Source organism: Nycticebus coucang, chromosome 5 (genome assembly GCF_027406575.1).
Source record: "Nycticebus coucang isolate mNycCou1 chromosome 5, mNycCou1.pri, whole genome shotgun sequence".
Lineage (NCBI taxonomy): Eukaryota > Metazoa > Chordata > Mammalia > Primates > Lorisidae > Nycticebus > Nycticebus coucang.
The window spans coordinates 8,764,305-8,778,529 of record NC_069784.1 but is presented as its reverse complement, the minus strand read 5'-3'; the positions used below and the strand labels follow the sequence as shown (position 1 = coordinate 8,778,529).

The 14,225-nt window shown below is 35.6% G+C and overlaps 1 protein-coding gene across 1 annotated transcript; it reads left to right on the top strand.

The window, feature by feature from the left end:
• Positions 1 to 2,309: 2,309 nt before the first annotated feature.
• Positions 2,310 to 12,265, top strand: ASB17 (ankyrin repeat and SOCS box containing 17). Its single transcript, XM_053591877.1, has 3 exons — positions 2,310 to 2,840; positions 9,198 to 9,477; positions 11,794 to 12,265. Exons 1-3 carry the CDS (start codon positions 2,440 to 2,442, stop codon positions 11,998 to 12,000), a joined length of 888 nt encoding a protein of 295 aa, XP_053447852.1. The 5' UTR covers positions 2,310 to 2,439; the 3' UTR covers positions 12,001 to 12,265.
• Positions 12,266 to 14,225: the final 1,960 nt, after the last annotated feature.

Here is a 14,225-nt window from a genome sequence, read left to right as displayed (position 1 = left end):
TCCCCAGTTCTTAAACAATGGCTCTCAGATGCACTTGATATGGTCCCCACTTAACAAAGTGTAGCTGGGCCCCGCCAGGTTATAGGCTTAGGCATCTGATAGAAATGAATTACTTCAAGGATTAGTTAGTAACAATGATTACAAGTGTCAGCCGGTCAGATAACACCTAGGTTTGGAATGACCTTACCTAAAGGAACAATTGAGTGACAATTTTAGGCAGTGTTTGGCTTACTCCCAAAACATAAAGGCCAAATGCCATCTGTGCCTAAGTTATTCAATCTTAAATACTGAAAAGAACAAGTAAGATATTTAGTTGAAACTCCCTATATCTCTATCACTAGCATATAGTACACGAAACATAAATATATACAATATAATAACACTTTTTTAAAGACAGGCTATTTGCTAAAATGTTAAGCTCTACTTGACATAGATGTTACAAGCTGTACCAAAGCCTGAGGCAGCTGAGCAAAGGCAGAGAACAGTAACTATGGACTCAGCCTTAGGGTGAATCACTACTAACTAGCTGTACAACCTCTGACAACTGGCTTCACCAATCTAAATCTCAGGTTCCTCAACCACTAAATGAGGATAATAATAGAGAATTATAAATATTAAATGAGAAAAAACATGTAAAACACTTGCCTGTGTCGTCTAAGTACACAAGAACTCCATATTTTAGCCAGCAGAGTGTCTATGTAATATGTTGTTCTATGTTTACTATTAGTAATGGCTATCATTTTTCTTAAAAAATTAAAGAACCAATTCAGTAACAATTTTTGACTTATGTTCTGGTTATTATATTCAAAGTGAACATGACTTTTTTTTATGATTACAAAAGATATATACCGAAATCAAATTATAAATAAAAGCATAAAAAAGGAAAAAAGATCAATCAAATTTTCACCTCCAGAGATTTATGTTTTATTACCTTTAATGTGTATTCTGAAACACTCCTTTTTCCCAAAGCAAGATTAGCCTACTATCTGCTTACCTTCAGGTTTTTTTTTTTTATTAAATCATAGCTGTGTACATTAATGCGATCATGGGGCACCATACACTGGTTTTATAGACCGATTGACACATTTTCATCACACTGGTTGCAGAGCTCTTGTTTTATGACCTATAGTAAGCTACCCACAAAAATGGAAAGGTAGCTCTCTCTTCTTAGAGAATCAGGGGAGGGTAGATGAAAACTATTCCATTAAAAAATTATATTTTTTGAGCTGGAGAAAATTAAAAAGAAAAATAGGGGAAAAATATGAAACTCTTGGTTTTCAGAAAGATGACAATGCTTATTTTATAATAATTAGGTCATACGTTAGGGAAGGAGAGTTTAGAGCAGTGGTTCTTAACCTTCCTAATGCTGCAGCCCTTTAATATAGTTCCTGTGGGTCATGACCCGCAGGTTGAGAACCACTGGTTTAGAGCTTACAGAATTAAATCCAATATTAGTGGATATATATTGTAGCAAATCTAAAGTTATAATTTCCTCTTCCTGAAGACATGCCATTCATATCATTTAAAGAACATGTGCAAAAGGAGAACAAAAATATTTATGTACCTTTAAAAATGCTAAATACATATTCTCAAAGTTGTTCAGACTGATCTCTATGAATGCTATAGAAAGGTATCTGAAACATCAAATACTAAAAAGTGATAAAACAACTGTAACCCATTTGCTCTTTATTTTACTGGAGCAAGGATGTTATATAAGCTTGAAATACTTTTAATGCCCAAACTGTATATATTCTGCCTTGGTTTATACAGGAATAATGTATATAAAATTTAAAATTTTAAAACAAAGTTTCTAAATGTTAACATTGTACGAAGTCCTTTCTCTCTGGGAATCAATATAGTGCCCATTGGCAAGTTATTTAACCTAAGTCTCGATTTCCTCAACTAGAAACTACAGGAAATAACCTATGAAGATTAAGTGAGAACAAACAGTATTTATGCAAAACCTAAGAACAGCAGCACTAGAGCTTTCCATTCTAGCTGTCGTTTTCTGTTAATAAGATAGCCTAAAAAGAATAATCAATCTATTTATTAGTATCATTTAGTCTAATGTATATGTGGACTGTGTTTTTAGCACTTAAGAAAGATGTGGGTATAAAAACTAGACTGAGCTGAATTTTTAGAAAGTTAAAAAGATTATATCTCAGCCCTCATGGATGCCACGTCTGTCCCATATGTCCCTCTCTTAAATGTCACCAGTTACACACAATACCCAACTTGCTGACCTATGCTGATGACAGGTCTCCACGTATTGTGATGTCATCCAGTACTTCATGGTAGTATTTCATGTATTTTCTGGCTGCAGTTAAAAAGACACTTCCTGTTTGTGGAGTACAGCCCACCACATTATCAAAATATGTAACTGAAGGATTACAGTATGCCAACCTCTGATTTTGTTTCTGTATTGCTATTTTAGTAGCAATGAGTAAATCTTCTAAATTATGCCGTAAGACTTCTTGTCCAAGAAGCAATATATTCTGCAATCTCCTTGACAAAATTGTTAAAAGACCTTCCTTGCAGTTTTTGGGTCAGTGGGGATATCACTGTTATGAACCAAGGATTTACAGAACGCTGGCAAAAATTCTGAGGTACGTTGACTTGGATGGGTTTGACATACTGCTTACAGATTATATTACATTTGTGGAAAAATCAGGATATCATTTTGAACTAAATTTTAACCTTGAATTTACTGAAATATGTGTGAATACCATTCTGTACTGGGTTTTTGCCAGAAAAGGTAATCCTGACTTTGTGGAATTGCTTCTCAAGAAGACAAAAGACTATGTTCAAGACAGAAGTTGTAACCTGGCACTGATATGGAGGTAATAATCTCATATGCTTTCATCATAGAAGGAGAATATTTATCTTTAGAGGACTATAGTACTTCTTTTTCTAAAATTAATATGTATAGTGACTACATATTGATAAGGAATCCTGATTTAATTTCTCATTCACTTGTTCACCTCTTTATTCTTTCATTATGTATTCAGTGTTTACCTATGCACACATTGTTAAGTAACAACAAATTATTAGTGTTTCTGCTCCATACACCTTTCATGTTAGTGCAAAGGATAATGTTAGAAAACTTAGGTTTCTTTAAATAAGACATTGTTTTTGTTAATACTGTGATTTTTTTTTTTTTGAGAGTCCCACTTTGTGACCCTCAGTAAAGTCTCGTGGCATTACAGCTCACAGCAACCTGAAATTCGTGGTCTCAAGCATTCCTCTTGACTCAGCCTCCCAAATAGCTGGGACTAACAGGTGAATGCCACAATACCTGGCTATTTTTAGAGATAGGAGTCTTGCTTTTGCTCAGGTTGGTCTTGAACTCCTGAGCTCAAGCAATCCACCTGTCTCAGCCTCCCAGAGTGAGAATCCTGAGACCATGTATTTACGGTATGTGTATAGTACAATCGAGAATATAGACATATCTTCCCTTAGTCATACTTATTAAATACAATAGTTCCCTATTTGTGTGTTAAACATCGATAAATTTGACTCTAAATTCTCAAGAAATAACCACAATAAAAGTCAAGCATATTAAAGACCCCAAATTTAGCCTGAACATGTCAGCCTACCTAATGGGTACTAGTGAGGATCTTCTGAAGATAAATCCTCCAATAGGAAGGACCTCTTTGTGGAGTCTGTAACATAGATTAAAGACTAAGTTACCTATTCTGCACTATTACCACTTATTCTTTGCTTTTAATGTCTTATTAGTCTTATTAGAATGGATGTACATTTGTTTGTTCATTTAATAAAACATTTATGGATCACCTTACTATGCAGGCAACACTGTATGAGGCACACTGACAGGAGAATGTCTGCAATGAAAAAACAGATGACATCAGTCAAACACTAATTTAGGTTCTGGCTAAAGCAGAATTGTTTTCTAGACTATATTCCTCAATGATTATTCAAGTACATGAAACAATAGCTGTGGTTTGGGAATATCAGCAAATAAAACTTCCGAAAGGCACTATTTAAAGTAGCCATTATACTCGTGACTATAGCAGAGGTCAGTGGTTTCTAAAGGTGAGTGTCACCAGCTGGCTTAGGAAAGCCTCTAGGCAGCTCCAGCAGGCCCACGAGGAAAGGAAGTTAAAGGGAAACAGGGGAGAGAGGGCAATGAAAAGAATTAAAAATGGAGCCAGAGAGGAAAAAACTTGGAAGGAAAGTGAAAGGAAGACAAACACAGCAGAACGTGACAGAACGCCACTGACAACTGTCCTCAGAGGTAGTTTTAAAATTAATACATTTTGACTTAGCTGCATCCACAATCTAAAACTCATTACAGGCCAATTCTACTTACCAGAAAATCATTTGGATCTTTCACAATCACAGAATTTGAGATGTGGATGGAGCCTCCGAATTCATCAGCAAGCCTTTCCCCTGGGCAGCAGCCCTCACAGAACATCCCCAGTGGCCTGCATCAGTCTCTCCCCGAACAGCTGCAGTACTAGAAGTTCGATAGTTCTTGAGGCAAGGCCAGGTGCGGTGGCTCGCGCCTGTAATCCTAGCACTCTAGGATTCTCAGGCAGGTGGATCGCTTGAGCTCAGGAGTTTGAGAGCAGCATGAGCAAGAGCAAAACCCTATCTCTACTAAAAATAGAAAAACTAGCTGGGCGTTGTGGCGGGTGCCTGTAGTCGCAGCTAGGGTGCCCTCAGATCCATGGGAGGCTGAGGCAGGAGGGTCACTTGAGCCCAGGAGTTTGAGTTTGCTGTGAGCTGTGATGACACCACTGTACTCTGATAACAGAGTGAGACCTTTTCTCAAAAGAGAAAAATACCAGATTGAATATTACAGAGCTACACTTGCGGTCAGCAGGTCTGGTTTCTTATGGAATCTCTCAGGGGCAGCTCCATCCTTGCCTTTGCCAGCATAGGCAGTAGAGGCCATCTCTGTTCCAGGGTTCATGCCTCATCCTCCATCTTCAAAGCCAGCACTGTAGTAGCTCCTTCATTGGCTGTTCTTCCACCATTCTCTCACAATTACTCTTGCAATTACGCTGGGCCCACCTGGATATTCTCCCATCTCAAGATCCTTATCTTAATCATATCTGCAAAATCCTTTTTTCCTATCCTGAGGGGCCATTATTCACCCTACCCCAATGGTCATGCCACACAACAAATATTAGATATTATGAGAGACCTGCAAAGTCAGTGTTGGACATAGGAGTCTGCATTGCCTACGAGGTATCCAGGTAAGGATGCGCAGCAGGTGGCTAGGTGCACAGGTGCATCCTTGATGCCTCTCTCACATCTCACACCTAATCTGTTGGGATATTTGTTGGTTCTATCTGCAAATAATATACAAAATCTGGTGACCTCTACTGCTATCACCCTGTTCCAAGCTAAGTGGTTTCCACCTTCTAGCCTATAACAAATTCTCAGCAAAGGGTGGATCATGGTGCTCTTCTACACAAACCTCCAATGGGTTATCCACTCCATTTAGAGTAAGAGGTGAAGTTCTTACAGCGATGCATAGGCTCTGCACGGTGTGTTATCCCATCAAGCACAGGCCATAGTCTCCCTCATTCTTCCTTCATCACTCCAGGCACACACTCCTGCCTCAGGGCCATTATATATCTAAATGGCTACTCGCCCATCTCCTCCATTCCCAAATTTCACCTTTCAGTAATAACCTCTTCTATTATCCCATCTAAAATCAGAAAATACCCTCATTGCACCCATTCACAGCACATTCCAACTTTTTACCCTGCTCTTTTTCTTTGTTCCATGGTGCTTCTTACCTTCTCAGATATTATAAAATTTTCTTATTTGCTATGTTCATCCTATTTTTGGTTATCCCTTAATGTAAGCAAGACATTAGAGGTCGTTATTTTGTTCACTTGTATACACTAAGTACCTAAAACAATTCCTGGCACATAGTATACATTAAATGAATGGATTATAGTTAAAGTTATGGTCAGGGATGAAAATTGCCTGAGAGTAACTGGTTAGATGAAAATTGGTCAAAAGTCTAGGCACATTTACTTAGATGTTAAGGCAAAGGAAAAGGAGTCAGTTAAAGAGGGTAAGGAAGAATCACCAAAGAGATAGATGAATAACTCAGAAAGACTGGTCTGATGGATTTAAAGGAAAACATGGTTTCAAGAAAGTTGACTGAAACATTACACAGATAGAATTATTATAGAGAAGCGCTGATTAAATTTTTCAGCTAGAAACCAAAGGGGAAGTAGGAAAAATTCAGAAATAATTATAGCTACAAAACTGAGTCATTCTCTGCATGTCTATATGAAAATATTATGCTCCATTTCATAAGCGTATATGACAGGTTTTCAGATACAGAGGATTCAGTTCATTAAACTCACATTTAAAAACTAATTCTTGCTTTGCTTGCTGCACTCCATCCATATAAGTACTGTTATAATTAACTGTCAGTACAGATTAAGCAAATTTTGGTTTACAGTAACATACTCTTTAAACACAAGAATTAATCATATGTCATTTGGGTACAGATTAGACTTTCAAATCTCGTTTTAAACCTATTTGAGTTTTAGTCATGTTTCTAACATTTTTCAGTATTCATTCAATATTTTATAAAGGCAATGCCAATCTTAATATTTTAGAATCAACTAATATCTCTAAATCTTAATAATGACAACTTATGGTATATTTTGTCCCTTAAGTCACTTGAATCCCCGTATTTACAAGGCTCTTAAGTCAAATATCTTCCTAACAACTAGCAAAGTGAATAAATAGCCTTAGAAAAGTTTAAATGATAGCACATCAACAAAAATCTTGTTAGGTCTGAAAGCTACAGAATAAATTCAAGAAATATACACACACGCACACACACACACACACATACGCACACACACACAAACACAAAAGATGATAGTGAAATATTTCCCTTAAGAAATATCTGAGTGCCTACTAATGAGCCCAGCATTGTTCTAGGCACTTGGAAAGTAACGAACTAAGATTAAAAATACTGCCCCTTAGGAGTTTACATTTATTTTTATAGATAATCTTGCTCAAACATTTATTTTGAAGATGAGAAAATGAAAGTTTACAGATGTTAAATACGTTTTCCAAAATAACAGCTTAATGGAGATGTATGTGCAAAGTGCCGTGAGGAGTAAGAGAAAGATCAGGATGTCAAAGACTTCATAGAAGAGTGTATTGGACAATGTCTTATTAGGTGAGCTGGACTTGTCCTAGAATTGAAATAAAGGAGAACATATACAAAGCAAAGAATTGTGCAATAGCTGGATACAGTGGTGGTTTGGAAAACTGTCCCCGTTACTGGTCTGGAGATGATTCCTCTCGCTCTCTCTTTCCATGTATATATATACATATCTACATATGCATACATATATATACACATATACATAATATAAATATATAAACACACACATACATACACACATATTTATGCCAGTGGCAGAGTTATGAAAAAAAATCCACATCTTAATTTCTAGAATGATACTTTGAACTATACCACCCTTTAAAAAAAATTACAATATCCTGTATTTCAGAGCTTGATAAAACTTTAGAGATAAACTAGTGTTTATCATAATGATTTTCCAACTATATTTTAGGGTCTCTGACAAGAGACCCAATATGGAGAGGGCTCTAGAACCCTCAAATCTACTTCAACCAGAGAAGGTCTCTTTTCTTAGTTTTATAGGATTCTTCAGATAATAAGAGTTTGGTAACAGTTCATCTAATGCAAAACATTTATTTTATATAGCTAGTTCAGGTATAGCAATCCTCCATTGCTGATTTATACTTGGGCCTAAAACATTCTTTCTAACTTAACTGGAAAACACCTATTAATCCTTCAAATCTTAGTTTCTGGATAACCTCCAGGAAATGGCTGCCCGGGTGAAGTTAAGTACCCCTCCTCAGCACTTCTAGAGTACCCTGAACAGGTTTCTATCATTACCATTATCACTTTGTTTTACTAACTAGAGTGTAAAAGTCAAGGACTACATCTTTTGTCTCTTCAGTACATTCGGGACAAGTGTTAAATTAGTTACAAAAGAATGGGTGAATGAGTACATAAATGCATAAGGAAACTGACTCAAAAATGCCAACTTACCCAAGATCACGCAGCTATTTAGGAAAACCAAACCACAGAACCTAGAACACGTAGGTGTCCACTGCTGGTATCATTGTACCATGCTATCTCGCATCTTAATTACTGCATCTGTGATCTTAAAGTTCCTCCTTTTAAATAAGACTTTCCTTGCTCTGCATACTGTTCTGCAGAATATATTAGTATTTTAGGCCTGTCAAGAGAATTCCAAAGACAAGAATCAATAAAAATTCTTTTTCCTTCATCCTAAAAACCACGTTCCTTGACAAAATTAAAGCTTGCTAATATAAAATCTCCTGTGGTCCAGGACATCACAACCATGTTTACTCTACATTTATGTTGACCAACTCAATAGCAAGCAAAAGGTCTATTAAGTGAAACAATTGTAAATGCTATATAACATTAGGAAAAAAACAGTTTCATTTCTGTCATGAGAGGAAAGGAATTCGAGGAAAAAAAAATAAAAGATTTTATAAGAGACAAAACTTGACTGAAGAAAAAAAAAATATTCTGCCCTTGTGGAAACTGATATGGCTCTCATTACAATTTACATTTCCTAAGCCCAGGAATACCAATTTTAATTTTATTAAGTGGAAAAAAATAGAATTAAGGTAATTGCATTTATGCCTTTTTCATCTAATCTCCAAACTCAATCCAAGCTCGTGTCTGACATACAATCAAGAAGAACAAAAACAAAAATATCAAAATGGTCATATAATTCTGTTCTGCTAATAAAGTCAAATAGAAAAGCTCTGTCCTCTTCCATTTTAGATATTCTAGAGCTACATCAGTTATATGATAGTGTCCTAATCAGTATAGATTTGTTAAATAGAATTCCTATCACTGAAAGTAAACATTGTCCACACATTCTAAATCTCTTTATTTTTACAAGTGTATGCGTAAGTGAGGTTTAAATCTTTAGTAGTAGTTTTCTTTTAACCTTCAGTTTAAAGTCACAGACTGAACTTTTAAGACATACATAAAGGTAAAGTTACATTTTAGGTGTTTAATATTTAAGATAATACTATTATTTTCACATTACTATTAAGACGGTGTTTATCACATTTCTTAACTCTATGTTCAACAAGCTTTTCTTTTGTTTGATTCACAGAACCTTCACGCCAGTATACTGTCCAAGCCCACTAAGTGGCATCACACCACTCCTTTATGTAGCTCAGACAAGACAGTCTAATATCTTAAAAATACTCCTGCAATATGGAATCTTAGAAAGAGAAAAAAATCCTATCAACATTGTCTTAACAATATTGCTCTACCCTTCAAGAGTGAGAATAATGGTTGATCACGAATTGGTTGACATCCAGGAAGATGCCAAAACATGCTTAGTGCTGTGCTCCAGAGTGCTTTCTGTCATCTCGATTGGGGAAATAGAGGTAAGTAAAACATTTTTTTAGATTTGAGCTCAAACATTGATGAATCTTAAAATAATATTGTAAAGGAAAAATACATTTTCATCTACAGATTACATCCATTTGTCATTGAATATATGCTTATCACTTAAAAATAATAGGCAAAATCCAAATTATCTGAAACATTAGTCTTTCACTTCATAATTTTGTTTCATATTCATATGAATGAATTTTAAACTATTTTCAGTTTTAGTGCTATTAAGTAGATGTATGTTATTACATTCTAATTACATAATGAATTGTGTTTATTAAGATTTCTGTCTCTTAAAAACAAAATCAGTTAAAAAAATTTAACAGACCTCCTTTCCAATAGAATATTTCAAAATGAAGGTTACATATTTCCCCACAAATGTAATCACATTTTCCCATCCAAAATTCTATAGCAAATTTTAAACATTATAAAAATATAAATAGGGAGAGCAGAGAGAGAAAGAAGGAGGGAGGGGTGGGGAAAGGAAAAGCAGAGAGAGGGAAGGAGGGAGGGGGTGGGGCCTTGGTACGTGCCACACCTTTTGGGGGCAAGACAAGATTGTAAGAGGGACTTTACTTAACAAATGCAATCAGTGTAACCTGGTTTCTTGTACCCTCAATGAATCCCCCAACAATAAAAAAAAATTGTTAAAAAAAAATATATATATATATATAAATAAAGGCTTAAAGTACTTGTTCAACTGAAAATACCTATTCCTTTGAAATGTGGAGACCTTCTCTTTCATAAGGCTTTTTGAATAAATAAAATTTAGAAAAGACTGACTGATGTTTACCCTTCCAAATGAACTGCAAGTTTCAGCATTAAAATGTATAATGGGACTAGTAGCAAAAATAAGTTTCTTTAATGGAGAGGAAGCTACTCCTACAAATTTAAAAAAGTCAAACTACCCAGGATTCCAGTGGTTCCCCTAATCTTTAAAGGTGTGACTTCAGAAATAACCCACTAAGAAATTCTATAACTCTGCTGGTTTTTTTTTTTTTTGTTATTGTTGTTTGTTTGTTTTTCCTTTAATGCCTCTACAATGAGTGTCAATGCCTGGGCCAACTGTAAGGAAAATAAATTGGTCAAATTATTTTGGCAACCCATTTTTAAAACAAAAAATAATTAAATTTTTTTGCATTTTGAAAAATTTGTTCATCCTTGTCCAGTGTTAGTCCTACACAGTTATTCCAGAATCTATCCGTTCTCAACCAGTTCCTGAAGTACTACCCTAGTGGGAAAGTCCTAGGATAGAGTATGTTGACCAAAATAACCTGCCTGAGTAACAGAGAATTTATATAGTTGGGTTTAAATTAATTGCAGTTTACTAAAATAGCACTGAGCTTAAAGAATAGCATTAAAACTTCTTATGGAACACTTTGTCCCTGCTTTGCGTTTCCACACTGTCCACTATTTTTCCCCGTTACAGCACAAATATGTATTTTATGGTAAACAGATGTTTAGAGATCTCTACCTCTACACCACGACTCTTGTGAGCACAAAGCGTGTGTCTATTTTGCAAGTCCTAGCAAATATCCCAAGCACGTGGTCCAGCACAGTGTTGAGCGTGTATTAGATATTTTTAAAATAGTTGGTGATTGAATAAATAATGAATAAGGAATAATGAATGAATGAATAATGTATGTGTAATAATTAGGTAAGAAAAGTGTCATGTAGCCTGTGGTGTATAGGTTTTACTGGGGAAATGTCTTTGGAATACAGTAATGACTTTTCCTCCCAAGTCAAACTATTGACATTTGTCTTCTGGGATTAAATCTCTAAAAAGATACCTTCCTAAACATTTAAAAGACATCTTTTCATTTGGACAGGCCTCCAGGCAGGTCTTCCTGTGTACGAAGTTTTACTCTACTGGAATCACCTGGGGAACTTTTAGTTTTTATGTTGTCTGTGCTGTCTAAGCCCATACAAATTGAATCAGAATCAGTGGTATTTTTTATAATCTCCCAGATAATTCTGGTGTATAGCCAAGTTTATAGTAACTGCTCTAGATGGAGAATACAATAAAATATAAATATAACCCACCTAAAATTAAAACTTGCCCAGACACATAATTGTAGAAAAGTTTTGCCTTGTGTCTTTAGATGTATTGTTTAAACTTTACCATTGTGAAAATAATGTGAGAATAAAATATCTGCCTCAAGTGAAAATGCTTTGGAAAAAAATTACTAAGGCTTATATAAATTTAACATCTATTTTATTGATTTAAATAAAACTAAAAGAGTTAATACTTTGGACTTAATCCAAATTATGAAACATTATAAAAGTTAAAATATTTTCCTTTTCTTCAGACACAGCTGAGTTTAGGAAGACGTCCAATTATTTCTAATTGGTTGGATTACATCCCTTCAACAAGATACAAAGATCCATGTGAACTAATACATCTTTGCAGAATAACCATCAGGACTCAACTATTAGCCAACAACATGCTCCCAAATGGAATATTTTCACTTCTGATTCCTGTTCGTCTGCAGAACTACCTGAATTTAGAAAGCTAATTAATTCACATCTCATCCTAAATTCCTTAAGGATGCTTACCAATATGCAGCTTAGATGCTAATAAACTATTAACTTCATGTAAGTTTTTATTGCACATTCATTTCGAAAATATATTTTCATGTGGTATCTTAAATAGATTGCTTTTTAATCAATATGTGACTCTGCCTTCTATGCAGTGGAATAAATTATACACTTAAAAAAATTTTTTTATTAAGTCAAATACACATAGATCATGAATACATTCATGCTTATATGGGGTACAATGTGCTGACACATTTTTTTTTTTTTTTTTTTTGAGATGAGGTTTCACTATGTTGTCCAGGCTGGTTTCAAATTCCTGTACCCAATGAATCTTCTCGCCTCAACTTCCCAAGTACCTGGGTCCACTGCACTCAGCATAAATTATATGCATTTTGATTCATAGAGAAAAGAACTATTTTGATCTGTTACATTAAAAAGAAAATGTTATCAGTTTAAATCTGTATGTTCTTTGGTTACAATAAAATTTATCTTTAAAAAACAATTTACTTAAAGACAATGTTTTAGCTCTTTTCCTTTTAAATACCTAGGGTATCTGACTTTTCTCTTTGTATCTATGTGGTCTAGCTTTCGACACAAAGCTGAGAATTGGAAGACAGTTCCCTACGGATCTCTCATGTTACTACCTGTTTAGCATCAGAGGCACTAATTTACATTCTTTATGGACTAGCTTTTCAAGGATGTTTGTATAGTGAGCAGCCTTGGAAGACAGACATCATGTCTCCCTCTGGAGCAGAAAGCAGGTTTGCTTACTGTCTAGTACAATAAAGGTAATATCTTCTTCCAGGGCAAAGATTGAGCTCCTCAGCTGTGACACAAATCCACTGTGTGCCCATCTCTTTGGACCATTCTATGTCTTTGAGGGTGGGTGTAAAAGAAGCAAACAGAAGTATGACGCTCACGCTGTTTGCCGTGCGGTGGGAAAATCCTTAGTTTCCAACCCTGAAGTCTCTTGCCTTCAGATGGCAAACATAAAACTGTGGTAGGCTAAAATATGAGTGTGTAATTAGGGTGAAAACCTCAAATTTTTAATAGTTCTAGACAGTAAGTATCTGTTCCCACATATTTTAGGAGAATCTTAGTAAATTATGGCAGCTAGTAGGAGTTTCTACCAATCATTTGCATTCTGGGTACTATCAAAATTTTGACAATTCATAGAAAAAGTTTTCATTTCAGTCCTATAGTAACATGATAACCGTGTGAATAGTATTAAAGTTTCTAAAGAATAGAAGGTAAAGAAGTGAAAGTAACAAAGTAGCAAACTAATCAATGTAACTAAATTACTTGCTTTTTCTTTCCTTCATTCATTTCCCTCACTCAATTGCACATGCACTTTATGCACATGCTTTAAAAATGCATCATAGGCTTGAATTGTAGAAATGTTTATTAACACACTGAATTAAAATCAATTTTATTATAACTAAGCATATTTTAAGTTCAAAAATATAGAGGAAGTTAGTTCATGTCATACACAGTGTTTTAACCTTTGACTATTTCCCTTACTAGTAACATACTCACAGTTCCAGAAACTAAAAGTCCAAAATCAAGGTGTCATTAGTAAGTAAACCAGTAAGAGAATCCGTCTCACCCCTCTCTGGCTCTTAGTGGATTTCCAGCAGTCTTTGGTGTTCCTTGGCTTGTAGATGCGTCACTCCAGTCCTCTTCTTATAAGGACAGCAGCCAGATTGGATTAGTGGCCCCCCACCACAGGATGACCCCATCCTACCCAATTACACTTGCAATGATCCTGTTTCCAAACAAGGTCACAGTGTGAGATACTGGGCGTTAGGACTTGAATGTACCTTTTTGCAGGGGACAAAATTCAACTCATAACACTAAAATATCAGGTCAGTCACTAAATCTCACTAGTATCTTTCAAATCATTGTCTTCTCTCCCTGATGAGCCGTTCTACCCACTCCAGCCTCCTCTCCTCCTGCACACATCTGCCCCATTCTCATTGTTCCTGCATTTAACCCTCATCAACTCCCCTGCAATAGTCCCTTGTTAAGTCTCCTTGACTACGATTTCAGCCACCCATCTCAGAATCATTCATGCTACCACCTACGTTATCTCAAGGTGCCTGTGACCACGTTGTATCACCACCACAAGCACCACAAGCACAACCAAGACAACCACTACCAATACTCTTCCTCCAGCCCCCAACAACAAACACAGCCTAAAACT